Source organism: Talpa europaea, assembly GCF_964194135.1.
Source record: "Talpa europaea genome assembly, chromosome: 1".
Lineage (NCBI taxonomy): Eukaryota > Metazoa > Chordata > Mammalia > Eulipotyphla > Talpidae > Talpa > Talpa europaea.
In genome coordinates, this window is record NC_140073.1 from 6,782,369 (window position 1) to 6,798,807 (window position 16,439).

Sequence of the window (16,439 nt, forward strand, 5' to 3'; positions counted from 1 at the left end):
CCAAGGCCAGTGGGAAGTCCCAGGCAGTGAAGCGAGGGCAGGCCAGGATGCCCAGGCAGTGCTCTCTTCATCACAGGGCGCCTGGGAGCCCCCCTGTCTCCGCAGCAGCCCCCCCACTTCCTCATGCAGACAGCCCCTCAATAATGCGGTCAAGCTGGGCATCAGCACCCACTTTAACCAAACTCTCTAACTTCCCAGGGGGAACTGGCTCCTGATGGTGGCAAGGGAGCGAGTACAAGGCAGGGCCGTCCTGGGGTGGGGGTACCTCACAGGGCTTTGTTTTGTGGACCAGCGCGGCAGGGAACAGGCTGGAGAGAGAAAATCTAGGCTCCCAGAGCCAGCCGTTGTTCCAGGTCACCCCACACGCCCCCTTCCCTCTGTCTAGGATTTGTATGAAGCCCGCCGAGCTGCAGCATCAGGTCAAAAGACACCCGCTCCTTGTGTGCAGATGGAGAAACTGAGGCCACCACTTGTTCAAGGTCATTGGGTCAAAGGCAGAGTCTCAGGCGAGGGGACTGGCTCAGCTCTAGCCCCTCCCCCCAGGGATCAGCTCACATTCCTTCCTCCAAGTTCCCAGACCCCAAGAAGGGCCACTGGCCCTGACAGTGCCTGGCACAGGGGAGACGTGTGGGCAACGAAGGAGGCCAGGGAGGGGGCAGTCCACAGCCAGGCCCAGACCCCAACGCCTCGCAGCTCCTCCCACCAGCTCTTCCTGCCCGTGGGAGACCTTCCACCCCACTTACAAGCTGAATGCTCCAGATCCACCCCCAGCCTCCTCCAACCCAGGCCCAACCCAGCGGGCAGCAGAGCTGCTGGGCAGGGCCTGACCCCCTGGCCCTGGATGACATCAGCCGTGTTGTCACGGGGATGCTGGCCCAGCAGCCGCTTCCCGTGGGAGATGGTTCTCTAGGCTTAAGGTCTAACGAATTTCTTCCTGTAAATCTTTATTTTTTCTTTTTCCTGAACAATGAGGGGAGAGAGTCGTGAAAAACAGGCTCAGAGGGAGAGACAGGAGAGAGATGAGCGGGGCAGTGGGCGAGGGAGGGGCATCGGTACCGTGAAGGAAAGAAAAGTTCAGCCCAGCTGGAGGGGGGTTGAAAATACACTGAAAGCCAGAACCTGAGAATTAGGATGGGGGAGACGGAGGAGGAGAGCGTGGGGGGCTGAGAGGCGGAGAGGACAGCAGGACCCGGGCTCATCCCGAGCAGCCAAAGCCACCGGTGACACGAGCACTTGTCGGGGCCGGCCTGGCACCGAGCTGGGCCGCAGGGACAGAGGCAGTGCCGGAGGGAGCCCCGCGTGCCCATGGCCGAGCGACCTGGCGCTCCCAGGGCTCATGAATAAACAGGCATGTGGGAAATGCACAGTCTTTCTCCAAGAAATATAATTTATGTTTACAGCCAGTTTTTTTTTCTCCTAAAGAAAACACTACCGATGCGGGGCCGCTGCCCCGACCGTGTCCCTGAGTGTCCCCCATCTGGCCCCTCCTCCCATTATTGCTTGGCTGGGGGAGATCTGGCCCTGGGAACGGCCCCATGCCTCACCCCCTTGAGGTTGTCCCTGGTGAGGGAGCGGCGGCACACAGTGCTCCTCGTGCCCCTGGCCGTGCCAGCCACCCTGCCTGTGCCCATTTAAGGGAATGGAGAGTGCAGGCAGCGAGAGGCGCCGGGGCAGCCTCCTAGCGAGGAGCGCTCTCTCTGGGGTGGCAGGCCCTAGAGGCACCAGGCACCGTGGCTTCTTTTCAAACTTGACAGCTGGAAGGCTGGGGCTGTGGCGGGGAGAGGGGGTGCGCTCTCCTCCCAGCCAGATTCCAGGCACAGGAACAGAGTGAAGGGCAGGGGAGGAGACCCTACCGTCTGCGCCCCCATCCCCACACGAATCGCAGGGGGGCCTGGCGTGGGAGGTATGGTGTTCGATGAGCCCCAGTAGGGGCAAGGGCAGCTGCGGTGTTAGGGCCCCAAACCCCATTTCTGTCCTGGGCACCAGCCCAACTCCAAGCCCCTACCCCTCGGCCAGGTTCTCCTCTGAGGGCAGGTCTGTCTCACACGGGGGTGCTGTCCTGCCCAGGGATAGCAGCTCCTGCACCGGGAAGGGTGGGCCTGGGACAGCCGGGCTCCGGGAGAAGGGGCAGGGGTGAGCGCCCAGAGCATCCAGGCTCAGCGGAAGGGGCTGGCGCAGTGGGTGGCGGTGCCCCTGGCTCCAGGAGGAAGCTGGCACCTCTGCTGCGTTGTCAGTGACTTTCAGAGACTGGATGGCGCCCCAGGGGGCTGCGCAGAGCTGAACTCCTTGGTCTGCCAACTGCCCAGAAATCAGCGCCCGCGGTGCTGTCTCCTGAGCACCCAGCAATGTCTGAAGATGGCCCCCAGGCCCGCCTGCTCCCTGCTGCGTCCCCAAAGTGGCCCCTGCGCTGCCCCAAGGAGGGGCGCGCCTGTGCCACAGACCTTCCCAGAGCGCTTCCTCCTCCCAGAATGGCCGAAGTCCATCACCCCGCGCCCGGGCTCAGGTGCCCAGCTCTGGAGCGGCTTCCAGGGCGCGCAGGCTGCCTGCGGGGGGCCCCAGCGCCCGGGAGACCCCGCCCCCCATGAGCAGGTCTTCCTCCTCTTCATCCTCAAAGGCCCGCGCCGGGCGGCGGGGCGGAGGCCGGGAGGGGGGCTCGTCGCGCTCGGCCATGCGCTCGACGGCGCCCTCGCCCACGAGGAACACGGTGTCGGCGACGCGCGGGGGCCCCGTGACCGGGTTGTGGTCGTAGGAGAAGACGCGCAGCGCGCGCAGCGGGTGCAGGTCGGGGAAGCCGCCCAGGCGGTTGCGGTCCAGGTCGAGGATGTGCAGGCGCCCCATGCGCAGCAGCGCGGGCGGGAACTCCTCGAAGCGGTTCCCGTAGAGCCAGAGGCCGCGCAGGCCGGTCATGCGCGGCAGCTCGGCGGGCAGCGCGCGCAGGCGGTTGTCGCCCATCTGCAGGGACTGCAGCGCCGCCAGGCGCAGCAGCGGCCGCGGGAAGCGCCGCAGGAAGTTGCCCTCGATCCAGAGGCAGCGCAGGCTCTGCAGCTGCGCGAAGTCCGCGGGCAGCGCCAGGAGCCGGTTGCCGCCCAGGTAGAGGCGCGTGAGGCGCGGCAGGCGGCACAGGCCGTCGGGCAGGCGCTCCAGCTTGTTGAAGTCGAGCGCCAGGATGCGCAGCTCGCGCAGCTCCTCGATCTCCTCGGGCAGCTCGCGCAGCCCCGTGCCGCTCACGTACAGCTTCTGCAGGCGGCTCAGCGCGCACACGGCGCCGGGCAGCCGCCGCAGGCGCCGCCCGCTCAGCTCCAGCTGCTGCTCGCCGCTGCGCAGCTGCTCCTCCGCGTCCGACGGCAGCTCGTCCGGCGTGGACTCGGCGATGCCCATGGTCAAGGGCCCCGGCCGGGGCCGCCGACGCCGCCGCCGCCCGGCATCGCCCCGCCCCGCCCCGGCCGCCCCCCGGCTTCCCCGACGGGGCCGAGGCCGCGCGGGCTCCGGGGCCCCCCGCCCCGGCCGGTCCCTGCGCCGGGAGGGGGGCCGGGCCGGGCCGGGAGGAGGCGCCCGCCTGGGGCCGCGCACCGCGCGCTGCGCTCGGCCGCGCGCCCTCCGGCCTCCCCCGCTCGGTCCGCCGGAGGCCGACTGGCTGGGCTTGGCGCTGACTCGCGGCGGAGCGATCCGTCGCCCTGGCAACCCCCGACGCGCGTGCGGCTGCCAATGAGGCGAGGGGGGCGGGGCGGGGCGGGGCCTCGGGGCCTCCCGCGCGGGGTCCGGGCGCTCGGGCCCGCCCCCCGGCGCCCGTCGGGCCCGCCCCCCAGCTCGCGGAGCCGCGGGCTCAGGTGCGCTCGGGCCGGGTCTGGCGCGGCCGGCACAGACCCGACGGCGGGCGGTCTACGCCTCCGCCCACGGCCAGCTGTTTGGGGCACAGTGGGGTGCTCCCCAGCACGGCGCGTCCAGGGAGGGGGCCAAGAAACGCGGCCTTGCGGTGCAGGACTCGGGACAAGTGGCTCTGGCGGAAGAACCGAGGGGTGCGGCCATCGCCGGCCACTCTGGGCCATTCCAGCGGCCTAGAAACCAGTCTCCTTGCTGGGGTCACCTTAGGGTAGTAACTCAGGCGGTGTTGCTTTCTGACCCTTTGGCGAGGGCGAGGGAAGCTCATCTGGGAATTGGCCGGAACCCAGAGGTTGGCGCTGCCTCCCTGGCCTCCTGGGCACCCCAGTTCCCGGCAGCTTCGTCCTGGATGCACTCACACCCCTCCGGCTTCCTGCCGTGTCCCTCCAGCTGTGCTCAGGCTCTGCGTGTAGCTGGGCGGACAGAGGACCCGGACTCGTGCCTCTGGGCACCAGCCAGGGTGATGGTGCGTCCTTAACTCTTCCTCTTGCGCATGCTCCCAGCCACAGCCTTTTGCCCTGCCTCCCACCCCACCCCATTCAGGGCCCTCCTGCAGAGTTCCTGGCAGAAACTGCTTTGTGGGGGGCTGGCCCTGGGCCAGCTTTGTGCGAAGCATTGCATTGATTCTTTGGACAACTCAAGGAGGTAGGTGCCTTCGATTCCCTACTTCAAAAAATGGAGAAACTGAGTCTGGGAAGTTGGACTTGAGTTGGGTGACTAGTCCGAGCTCACCTGAGCTCACCTTGCTGGTGCACTGCTGGGCCTTGAAACCATGGAGTCTGCCTCTCCAAGTCAGTGCTCCCAACTGGTGTGCCACCAACAAGTGGAAACAGTGATGATTCCACCCCGGCAATGAACTTGCTCACAAAGGACTCTGTAACTCTCATGACAAAACCACAAGGAAGGCATTAATAAGCCCATACGGAAGGGGAGGAAAGTGGTCCCAGAGGCATGAGGCAGCCTGCAGGAGGTTGCCGGTGAGTGGAGGCGATAGCAGGCAGCCAGCCCGCAGGCTCAGGCCCTCCTTCATCCCGCCGGCCCCTGACTCCTGCAGGTGCGAGCTGTGTGACTGGATGCGTGGACAGACCTCCTCTGGGCGCGCGCCACCCTTTGACCTCCCCCCTCCCGTGCCCTCTGCAGGCAGGGAGGGAGCGCCGTCCGTGGACAGAGAGCAGGGGCCGGCAGGACGTGAGAAGGAGGGCCACGCAGCCACCCAGGCAAGTTCGTCTCCGTCCGGGCTGGCACAGGGTCCAGCAGATGGTAGCCATCAAGGAAACGTTTCGACATTTTTTCAAATGGAGGCCAACTTGGCATACGGTGAAATGCATGGTTCAGAAGTGTACAGTTTGATGAGTTTTGACAAATGTCAACATCCATGTGATATTGCTGTCACTCACAGCGATCCCCAGTGCCTCTTCCAGTCAATCCCCACCTCCCAGGGGCAGCCGTCATCCTGACCTCTATCTTCATGGAGCGGTTTTGCCTGTTATTGAATTTCATAGAAACGAAATTGCTCAGTGTGTACTTTTCTTGCTCCTGGCTTCTTTTGCTCAGATACTCAATATCTCTGTGTTGGATAAAGGAGCAAAAGAACAGAGCAATAGCGCTTGTCATCGGGGTGTCATGGGGTGAACAGGTAAGAGGAACACAGAGGCAGTTATTGCTCTGAGTTGGGACCCAGCTGCAGATCCAACCTGGAAGGGAGGCTGCTGGGGCTGGGGGTGGGAGTCCAGTTTCCAGACCGGAGCGTAGGGAGATTCTGAGCCCCAGCCAGGGGGCGTCACACACCTTCCTGCCCTCCCCTCTGCCCCAGTCCAGCTCTCCCTTCTACTCATTTCGGAGAACTTCTTGGAAGAGGCGATACCTCAGAGTCTAGAAAGGCTTAGAAAACGCAGCCAGGATGATGGGAGGAGGGTGAGTGCCTCTCCCATTGCACCCCTTGCCACCCCCCTAGCAGTTTTCCCCAGAGAACATTCACTGTGGAGGAGGAAGCCCAGCCAGCCCCCCTCACCACATGCTCGGAGCTGCACTCCCTGCCAGGAGCCCTGTGGGCTCTGCTGGCACAGGCAGAAACCACATGAGCCCCTGCAGCAACTCCTACCAGCCTGGCAAGCTCCTTGGGTTCAAGGGCACAGGGGACCAACCCTCTCCTTTCTCTGAGTCTTTTTCTTGCTCTGGTAGATGCTGTACCTTTGCCTCCCACCAGGCCCTTCTCAGTGGGTAAAGGTAAAATGTGCTGGCGTTCCGGGCCCACGCAGGCTGGCAGCGGGGCAATCATGTTGATGAATCACGCTGGCACCGCGGGCGCCCAGTCCTTGTCGAGGTGTCGCTAATGAATTAGTTTCACCCCAGCAAGGGGCCTCTCAGCCTTTCCCCACTCCCCAGGAAGGCAGGAAACTGAGACCCGGGAGGGGGGAGCAGGAGAGGAAAGGCCCTCTACCCCGACAGCGCCAGGAACGGCTGAGACCCTGTCCACACCCACAGATAAATGTCCAAAGACACGCCCCTCAGGCCCCTGCAAACAGCCCCTCGCTCCTAACCGTGAGCTCTAACTGCCCTGCCCACCTCCGAAGCTGGATTTTTAAAAGAAATTTGTGCAGCCCAGAATCAGTAAGAGCCCTCCGTGCCGAGCCTCCGTGCCGAGCCTCCGTGCCGAGCCGCTGTGCCCCCATCCGGCGCTGGCAATTGCTCGCGTTCTGTCACACTAGCTTTGAGAGCCTTTTCTTTTCAGTAAAAGGAAGCAAGCGGCACACGTGGCGTATCAGCCTCCTTTGTCTCTCCTCCCATGTCCCACGGGCACCCCTGCCCCAGCACGCTCTCCCTTTGGCCCCCACGCCCTCTGGAGCCAGGTCCACCAGGCTAGTGCCGCAGGTCTTGGAATGTCAGGTTCTTAGAAAGCCGGCCAGGAAAGTCCCAGCAGGGAGGGGGCCTGGCCGCCCTTCTGGGTCACAGGCTCTGCTCGGTGTCTGCAAGAAGCCTGAGACCCCGGTCCCAGAAAAACACCTGCAGGCAGGAGCACTCCCCATGGGTGTGCACCACCCCCTGGGACCCATGACCCCTAGGGGTCTCATCCTGGTGGGGGGCGTGCCCTGGCCCTCTTCCTTACCTGCACTCCCCCGCCCCGACTTGAACCTTCGCCGCCCTTCAGCTGCCTACTCAGCCAACACCAAGCTCCTTGGCCTATACCTGGGCACAGCGTTTGCTCCGAATGTGACTATAAGAGACCCCAAAACCCTGCCTGTGTAGCACACACATGGAGAGAGTGGGGTACAGGTGATCCACAAAGAATAGTGCACAGCGTCAGGCAATGGAGGAAACAAAATGAGAGCGAAGGAGGCCTGAGGACTCCACTTAATTACCTGTTTATTTATTTTTAATAGTGGTGTGAGGGAAGTGCATTCTCCTATTAGCTTCAGGTGTATGACATGGTGATTCAATATTTCCATACTGGGACATGTCCCCGCGATAACTCTAGTGAACATCCATCAACATGCACGGTTACAAAACCCTTCTCAGATGAGAACGTTCGAGATCTGTGCTCTCAGCAGCTTTCACATCCACAGCGCATATTATCAAGACAGTGGCCAGGCTTTACCTTCAAGGACTCCAGTGAAGACAGAGCTGCCGGAGGCCAAGTTGGCAGGTTGCCCTTGGAGCCAGGATGGGGAGGAGGAAGGGAGGGAGCCGTAGGCAGATATCTGGGGGAGCGAGTTCCAGACACTGGGCCTGGCAGCTGCCAAGACCCTGGAGGGAGAGAGCCTGGGTGGCCCAGAGCAGCAGGGGGTAGGTGGGGCTGCAGATGAGGTCAGAAAGAGAAAGTGAGAGGCACTGGGGGTCTGAGCAAAGGAAGGCAAGACCTGACACTTTTTTTTATTAAATTATTATTTTTGTAAAGATTTATTTATGCATACAAGAACCGGGGTTCAGGCCAGAGGTGCCAGGGGTGAGAAGATTCACCATAGACAGAGTGGGGAACAGAACAGGCAGACTGACTGAAATACACTGCTGAGGGGAGCAGCGGGTGAGGCAGGAGAGGTCTGCTGCGCCATGTGGGTAGCTCCTTGGCTGGGGATGGAACTTGTGCTACAGAGGCTGCGGACAGCTTCATAGGTTGCGTCTTAACCCCTTGCGCCACAAGACAGCAGCAAGAAGGAAAAGCTGGGAGGGATTTTGTGCCTCTCCCGCCCCCGTCATCTCTGTGTCATCTCTTCCACCGATGACAGCGGTCACTATCATCTGAGCATGATGGAGTACCTAACCGACCTTTCCCCACGCCCTTACCGGGCTTTCTAGGCAAAGAAACAGATTCAGAAAAGTTCAGTAACCTGGTGAAGGTTACACAGCTCTTCGGGGGCAAAGACAAGATCCAAGTCCTCCTCACTGGAAAGTCTGTCTCCAGTGGGTCTTCTGGAAGCGGGTCTTCTCCTGCTGTGTCTCATGCCTCCCGTAGCGGGGCTAGAGAAACCAGGACGACCCCGCCCTGCACACAGCAGAAAGGTTTGCAGGACTGCCCTGCTTGGAGATTTTGATTCCAGAACACAGGGCTCCCTGAGTTTCCCAAACTGGGGGTTCCCTAGAATCCTGGGCAAGCCCAGGAGGCCCAAACCAGGTTCAGGAGGGCAGAGCAAAGAGGATCCCAATACCAGGGGCACATAGGACTATGCTCTGGGCCCAGGGGTTGCCCACTGGCAAATTTGAGGCAGCGTCTGGCCCATCAATGCCCAGAACCCTTTATTAGGTAGCTGAGGTCATGAGGCTAGCTCAGTCGCTGCGGGCCTGCTCCCCAGGGGCCCTAGAAACTGAAGCCTGGTGGAGAGATCACATTCCCAGAACCTGAGCTCTGAGAGCCATCTCCTGACCTGCTGAAAGCTGAGAGTTCTCGGCCCCTCCCCGGGCTGCCAGAGCAACGAGGCCAAGGGAGTGAAGCAGACATGGTGTCTCCTAGCCGGTTGTGGTAAGTCTGCATGTTGCAAAGTGGGTTCTGCGCATCATGGCTTCTTCTTCCTGGAAGAGACTGCTGTGGTCATGGCTGGCAGCTGCCCTAGATCTGTGGCCAAGAGCAAAACAGATGTCCTGCTCCCAGACTATCAACCCAGGGCCTCCCGTGGCCCCCAAGGACTTCCCCGAGGACTTGGTTAGTCTCCTGTGAAAAGCGCTCCTGGAGGTGGCCAATTTCTGTTTCTGCCCCTCTTCTTCCTGAGCACCCAGCAGGATGGGATGGAGACCTGGAGTGGGCACTGGGCCAACAGAGGAGGCCAAAGGGACTCACGCCTCATCCTGGAAGAATCTCATTGTCTTTTATTTTCTGCAGTGTTAAAGGTGGAAAGGAACTGGATCCCTGCGTCAGCACGTGAAGAATATGGAGCAAGTGGGAAATGACATTTTTAATGTTTAGTCATTTAACTGTAAGGGCTGTTTGTTTCAGACTCCACTCAGACTGACTAACACACGGAGGTCAGTTCCTTAAAATCACCAACTTTTTTCGGTCCCAGGACCTTTGCACATGCTGTCTAACCCACTTCATTTGTCTCACATTGCTCATTATTACGGTTTCTGCTAAAGCCTTCCTGTCTCAGAGAAGCCTTCCAGGTCCTCCATAGCTTGTCAAACCCCCATGTTATGGGTGCCCAAGCTCCCGCATCCCTCCTTCAAAGTACTTATCATTCTGATTATAATTCAAGAAATAATGTTAACTGTAAATAAAGTCTCAGCGATTAGACAAAAGTTTATTAATCAAAGTGAGGATAGTTGTCTGACACATTTTAGCCTGTGAGAGCTGTTCCAATGAACGCAAGTTTGAATCCACTTTATGTAGATAAGAACAGAGAATCATTGACATTAAAAATATAATTATTCTTGACAGGGATGCTTCTGCTTCTAGATTGCCCCTACCTGTCATGCTGAAGCTAGAGGAAGGTTACGCAGGATCTAATCTGCTTTCTAAAGAACGCCCTGCAGAGATGAAAGGGCTGCATGCCAGTTGTGACAGTTCCTTGGGCATTGGTGGGGGTAAGAAAACTGGCATCAGATTTTACCTAACTGATTCAGACTTCAGGTCTGTGCTGATGACCTTGCTCTCCTACATGTCAGAGGAGTCATTTTCCCAGAACATTTTACTGCATAGTGTGTCTACAATTGCTCATAGTGAATTATTTGAAATCTGTTTTCTCTGCACTAAGACATAAGCAACACAAGCTTAGGGACCTTGTTCACTGATGTGCCTGCACCAGGTGTATCTACTCCAGGAATCTGCTGAAGTCATGAACGGGAAGCTCCTCTCCCACAGGTTCCCTGGGGCCATCTGATGGGGCTGAGGGCTGGGGAGAAGATTCACCAAAGGTAGATTGGATAACAGAAAAGGCGGATTTATTGAAATACCCTGCAAGTGGGGGGTGAGAAATGAGAGTTCTGCAACCCAAGAAAGGTTTAAGCCTTTCTTTTATAACCTGTTATCTGCTGGGATGTCTGGTCTTGGCTGTTGACCTTTGTACTGGCCTTGCTTCTGCATTTTTGGTCAAGTGCTTGGTCTTATGGACTGGTTTCCATAGCAACCTTATCCATTCTCTTTATCTAGTCAAGCCTCCCAAACTTGTCTGCTGGATAAGGAGTTGGGGCTTAGGTTTTAACTTTATTAAATGTTACCCTGACATTGAGATCAATAATAGTTCAATGCACCAAAGACAGGCTCAGTGCCAATGGTGTGATGAGCCATGCTGGCTGTGCCAAAGGGCAAAGCAGTAGTACTAATCCTACCTTTATTTAAAATGTTGACATTTTGTTCATCCTTTATTTTTTGCATCAACTTTTATTTTTAAAGTGATTTCATGAAATGCTCTTTATCTTGATTACTGAGTTTTGTGGCACTTCTTTAAGTTCTGTGCCTGTTTGGTTTCCCTCACCCTAACCCCAGCCTGGAAGAGGTACCTCCCACCAGGCTCCCTCCATGACTGTCCTGCAGCGCCAGGGAGCTGGGTATTATCACATTGAGATGTTAACTGAAGCTTCCAATAGTCCTGCTCTCCAAGGGAAGTACAGAACAAAGATCAAATCCTTGGCTTTAAGCTGCAAAGGAAGCTTTGAAACCCCAGCCGAGATGAGGTTTGGAGAGAAAAATGGTTTTTCTGAGTCTAAAAGCTTGGCTTTGAACTTGGAGAGCTGAGAGCAGACACTGGAAGTCCTGGAGAGGGGAATCATGTGTCATCCAGAAAAGAAGAGGCCCAACCAGTGGGTGGGAGAAGAAGGGGCAGCAACGCCCCTAAATGTGGATGCCAGCTCCATCTACTGGGGGGCTGAGCCTGAGGGTGGCGTGAAAAAAGGCACTTTTGGAGGAGCTAGGGCAGAGAGGTTTTACACTTCCCTTAGGATGCAACAGGCCTCTCCTCACTGGTATGGAGAAGCCTCAGTAGACCAGAATGGAGGTGAGCTAGTCTCTCCCCGAATCCTACACACACAAACCCGCCCTGGCTTGAGGGGGAGCATGCAGAAGTTTCTGTACTTCCCAGATGGATGTGTAGGAGTAGGTAGCTGAGGGCAGACCGGGACACCTGGAGGGGCTGCATGGCCCAGGTAAGGCAGCAGAACTGAAATTATTAGAGGGAAATGATGTCCTGAGCTAATCCCATACAGGCTTTGTGGACCCCACCCCCACTCCAGACCAAAGCCATCAGGACATTGGGAAAGACAAATCCCATCACCACCAAAGGGAAGGTGGCTGGGACCTGAGGGTGGAGTTAAGCAGCCAGGTGTGGTATAAAAACCAAACACGTGGGCCTTGGGGGGCTCGCTATCGCTCACCTCCTGGCTTCACGGCTCCTGGCTCGCGGCCAGCTCTCAGAGCGCCATTTGGGATTCCAGATCTGCGGATCGGGTAGGACGCATTTAAAACTTTGTCTCCCACTTTTCTCCCTGAGCTGTACATTTCCTCACTTGCCCTTCCCTTGTCAATAAACCTTTTATTAACCTTTCGCATGTGCCTGCAGTAGAGCATTGGTAAGTCCTTTTAAGCGCGCGGGTGAGGACCCACAGTCAGGCACCCCGTTTTGTATCGGGGCTGCCCTATAACAATTTCACGACCTTGGCATCCAGAGATCAGGGGGTCACAGTTGCTTCCTGGCAGGTGCTGGGAGAACAGATGTGGGTGATCAAAACCCCCAGAGATCACACATCTCTCGGGGAGTCAACATGGTTGGATCCTTTTCCCCAAGACTGAATTGCAAAAATGCATGCCCTCAGGACAGAAGGCAGTGAGAGGGTGAGGCAGGCAGAATTCCTGTTCTGATTGGATCTGAGTCCTCAAGGCACAGTGTTCAACTTCAAAGGGGACTGAGTAGGACTGGAGTTTAGAGTGGACTAGACAGATGTCACCGCTAAGCTCAGTTACAGAGAGACCGTGTACGTTTCTGAGCTCCTGAGTCTGCGCCTGTGGAACTGAGCATGTCCCGCCATTCAGCGCGACCAGGTGTAAGAGAACTGAGCTGAGCGGCCCCGGGACCCTCACCACACGGTGAAGAAGTTCCCCTCTTGCTGCGTCTCACCAGGGGGCCATCAGGGCCAGCAGCGTCCCTGCTGGGAGTGTAAAGCAGCTGGCTCCCGGGGCGGGGCGGCTCCATTCCCTTTATAACGGGAGGGGAGGGGCCCTAAAGGGCAAGGCTGGAGCCAAAGGCTGTTACTGGCAGAAGCAGCCCCCGGCTCTGCCATTTCAGAGCTGAAATGGCCTTCCAGACTGTTCTTGTAGATCTCCAAAGGGCGGAGAGGCTCCAGCCGCTGACCACAGAGGAGAGAAGTTGACAAGCTCTGCAGGTAGCCTGGCAGCTGAAACTGTTCCCAGCTCTGATGCTGTTACAGCCCAGAGGGGGCGAGGGCCTGGAGCTGGGTGCCCCGCTGAGCTGAGTGGGCCCTCGGTGGGGTCTTCAGTTACTGCTGCTCTTCCCAGTCCTGCATGTCTGACACTGCGCTGTTGCCTCGGCCACATCTTGGCGGCTCCGGAAAGTCTCCTGCTGTTGTGGTAAGTGGGATCCCAGCCTGTTATCTCTGCTGCTGCTCGTTGGCTCGTTGCTGCTCAGTGGCGGGGGGACGCCATCTTGGACACCATTTTGTTTAGGACTTCTGAACACTTGGGGTGAGATAATCGGCTACTTGTGGCCTTAGTGACTCATTTCTCCCGTTTGTTAAATAAACCCCATTATTGTTGCTCCCTAAACCAGAGTGGCCTTGTAGTTGCATGCACAGGTGAGGAGCTCAGTGACCAGGAAGCTGTCTGGGTGCTCTCTTTGACCAGTCGTATGCCCCTTATTGTCCAGTAACACCTTCTTGCGGATGGAAACCCACAGGTGGAGGACATTTGGATTATTTGGGCCTCGCGGTATCTGAAGCCCCTTCCTATGTCAGAAAAACCCAACTACCTCACCCAACAGGACCACATGTTCCACCTTGGGAGCTGGTGACCCTGGGAACTCCTTTATTAGCTTCCCTTGCAGACTGGGTGCAGGTATGTGTCCTGAGAGCCGCCCATCAGAGGCACCCATCACAGATGTTAATCAGAAACGAGAGCTGCATTTCAGAAGGGGCAGCGGCAGCAGGGGCAGTGGCCAGGGACCAGCCACAGGGAAGGTGGACTGGGTCTGTCCTTGCAGCAGGGGCAGTGGCCAGGGACCAGCCACAGGGGAGGTGGACTGTGTGGGTCCACGGGGCAACATTGGCCACGGGTCTCGACTGGCTGGACTCTGCTTTGCTCTCAGGCCCACCTGTAGATTCTCTGAGCATCCAAAACCTTTTAAATAAATGCCTTGTCTGCTTAAATTAGCTGTGGCTGGTTTCTGCTGCTTGCAACAAGTGCTGTCTGCACGGCCAGGCTGCAGCCTGTGATCCCTGAGGGGGTCATGTGATCACAGTGGAGGGACTGCTGCCCTGTGTCCCCAGGCCCTTCACTGTCATGCCAAGGTATCCCCACCCCGATAGATGCCCCCTAGGTACACAGGAAAAAGTTTGCCACGTTCGTCAATGCAGCCTCCAGTCCCCAGCCCCACAAGCCCACAAGGAGAATGCGGACCTGCTACAGACTGTCCTAGCAGAAGGGACACCTTGTCATGGGCCCCCCAGGGTGGCCCCTTGCAGTCTTCCTTGAACACAGCTCCTGCAGCATTAGGCCCAGTCTCGCTCTCAGGTGAGCCATTCAGCTGTATCTCCCCAGGACCCATGAAGATGTGTATGCATGTGTGCTCTGCCAGGAAGCGTCCAACCCTACTGCTGCCCACTTGAGACCCTGGTTCAGGATGTGATGGGAAAGACCCCGATTAAAGGGCAGAGAGTCCCAGGCCTGCACTCCCTGAGCCTCATAGATTTGGGAGGCTGCTTCCTCTCCCACACAGGTGACTGGTCATCACAAAGGTCCCTCCGGGGTGGGGGGTGATGTCTTACAACTCAGAACCTTCCTGACAGCTCCTCACCTGGAGCTTGTGTCCAGAGCAGGGGACTATCGGGATGCCTGGGAGATCTCCACAGACCTTCCTCTGACCTCGAGCAGAGGCCTTATGTGGGGGTTCCTGGGTCTGTCCTTGCACAGTTGGCTGCTTGGGGAATGTTTCTTTCTCCAGATGGTCAGGGAGGAAATCAGGGATCAGATTCCGAGTCCCTGGCCCTCCATCTGTCTGTGTGTAGCGTGCCCACCTGCCTGCCACCCCCAGGCCTCCACCTCCCACAGACAGATCCCTTTCCTCAGCTGGCCAGCTGTCAAGCCCATGAGCTGGTGGCTGTGTGTGTCACGTGTGACCCGGCCAGATGGCACCTGTCAACATCAGCTGCCACTACACCATGATGGGCAGCAGCCTCACGCGTTTTAGTGCGTCAGAAGTGGGGCCTGATGGCGCGGCCCCCAGCATCTGTCCCAATCCTGCCACCCCGCTGGGTCCTCTGAACTCCACGCCTCCACACTGATGGCGTCAGCACAGCCCCCACCTGCGTCCCCAGCCTTCCCCATGAGGGAGGCCCCTCCGTGTTCTTGCTGCAAAGCTGCAGGCCCACGGAATATTCCCAGCACCAGGGAGGCTGTGGGCACCTAGAATCAGGTTAATCATCCTCATTGTGCACCTCAGAGCAGCTTCTGGAATATCTGCGGGGATCGCAGCAAACTTTTGGTGGCAGCTACAATAAGCACCCCTGTAAGGAGTGACACACCCGCGCCCTAAAGCCTGCTTAGCAGGTGGGGGAGGGGAGTGGCAGCTTGGGGGGGGCGGTGTGCAGGCAGAGGCTGGCCTTGGGGATAGAGCAGGGCACGGCCCCCTCTAGGAGCAGCCAAGTTCTCAGGTAGGACCGTACAGGTGGGTCACCCCGTCGTGTTCTCCCTTCTCCCATAGGAGAAGTGTCCTGTCCAGGCCCAAGCGGAGAGAGGCCCTGTGACTCAGCAGTTTGCCTGGCCCAAGGCCCCACTCCCACCTGCGCCTGCCCCAGCGCTGGTACACCCTCCCGAGCCCATGGGGCAGCTGCTCCCTGCTGGGGCCCAGCAGGGGCACTTGGAGGCAGCCTAGGAGGTGCAGCGAGTGCAGCGCTGGGATTTGAGTCCAGGCTCCACAGCTCAGTTCTGGGAGACGGCACCACTGACTCCCGGGGCCAGGAGGGGAAGGGCACCGGGCGGCCTGGGCCAGCGGTCAGGGGCTCCAAAAGTGAAGTCGCATCCTCGGTGCCCACGTTCTCCTGACAGCAGAGGGAGACGTGGCAAAGGCCAGCCCCTCCCAAGTGGTTTCAGTGACCTAAGGGCCACGGGGAGAAGCATCTCTCCTCCTTCCCTGGGGACCCAGAGGGGATTGCTGGGCTGTGACCTACCCTAGCCTTGGGTATGGTGGGCAGGGGTGCAATGTGGGGGCCCCCTGGCCACTGCGGGGAGCTTGGTTGGGGTCGGTCAGAGGCTGGGCACCATGTGAGGGGAATGCAAGGGGGCACGTGATGAGAGGGGACAGCCTGGAAGGCAAAGCTCAGTGGTCCTGGGGGTCACTGGTAACTGTGGCCTGGCCAGGGGCGGGGGCGGTCGGCACAGTGGACCTCAGCCTCCAGCCTGGACACCTGCAGGGAACAGTGACTGCCATCCTGACATTAGCATAGGTGATGCCCAGAGACCCACATCTGGCGTCCCCCACGGCAGGTAGAGTCCGGTCATTGTCCATCCACCTGAGGTTTACAGACAAATGTGCCTGGACTGTCCTGACCTTTGAGCTTCTGCCTGGTCTGTGCCTCAGTGCGGGAGGGGACAGGAACAGGTCCCCCAGCGTGGATCCCTGAAATCTGGCCAGGCTGGTTTCTCTGTGGGGAGGCCCACCTCTCAGGCTCATCATTCGCCCCGCCCCGTGACCCTTGGGCTGGCCCGCCACCGCATCCTTGACCTCAGCCTGGCCTCCTCCAGTGCCCCACACTGGTCGCTTTGCCCACTTAACTCAAAGATTGGCTCACACCTCGCCCCACCCGGGGCCTGTCTGGGGTGAGTCCGTGGAGTGGGCCACGGTTAGGAAGCTGGAGACCAGTGGTCAGCTCACGCCCACAGCTGGCTTCTCCCTCCTGGGCTCCGCTCCTCC

The 16,439-nt window shown here is 58.9% G+C and overlaps 1 protein-coding gene across 1 annotated transcript; it reads right to left on the bottom strand.

Annotated features, from left to right (window-relative positions):
- Positions 1–2,499: 2,499 nt before the first annotated feature.
- On the bottom strand, positions 2,500–3,378 carry LRRC10B (leucine rich repeat containing 10B; the record flags this gene model as incomplete). Its single annotated transcript, XM_084241559.1, has 1 exon — positions 2,500–3,378. One exon carries the CDS (start codon positions 3,376–3,378, stop codon positions 2,500–2,502), a length of 879 nt encoding a protein of 292 aa, XP_084097685.1.
- Between the last annotated feature and the right edge of the window lie 13,061 nt (positions 3,379–16,439).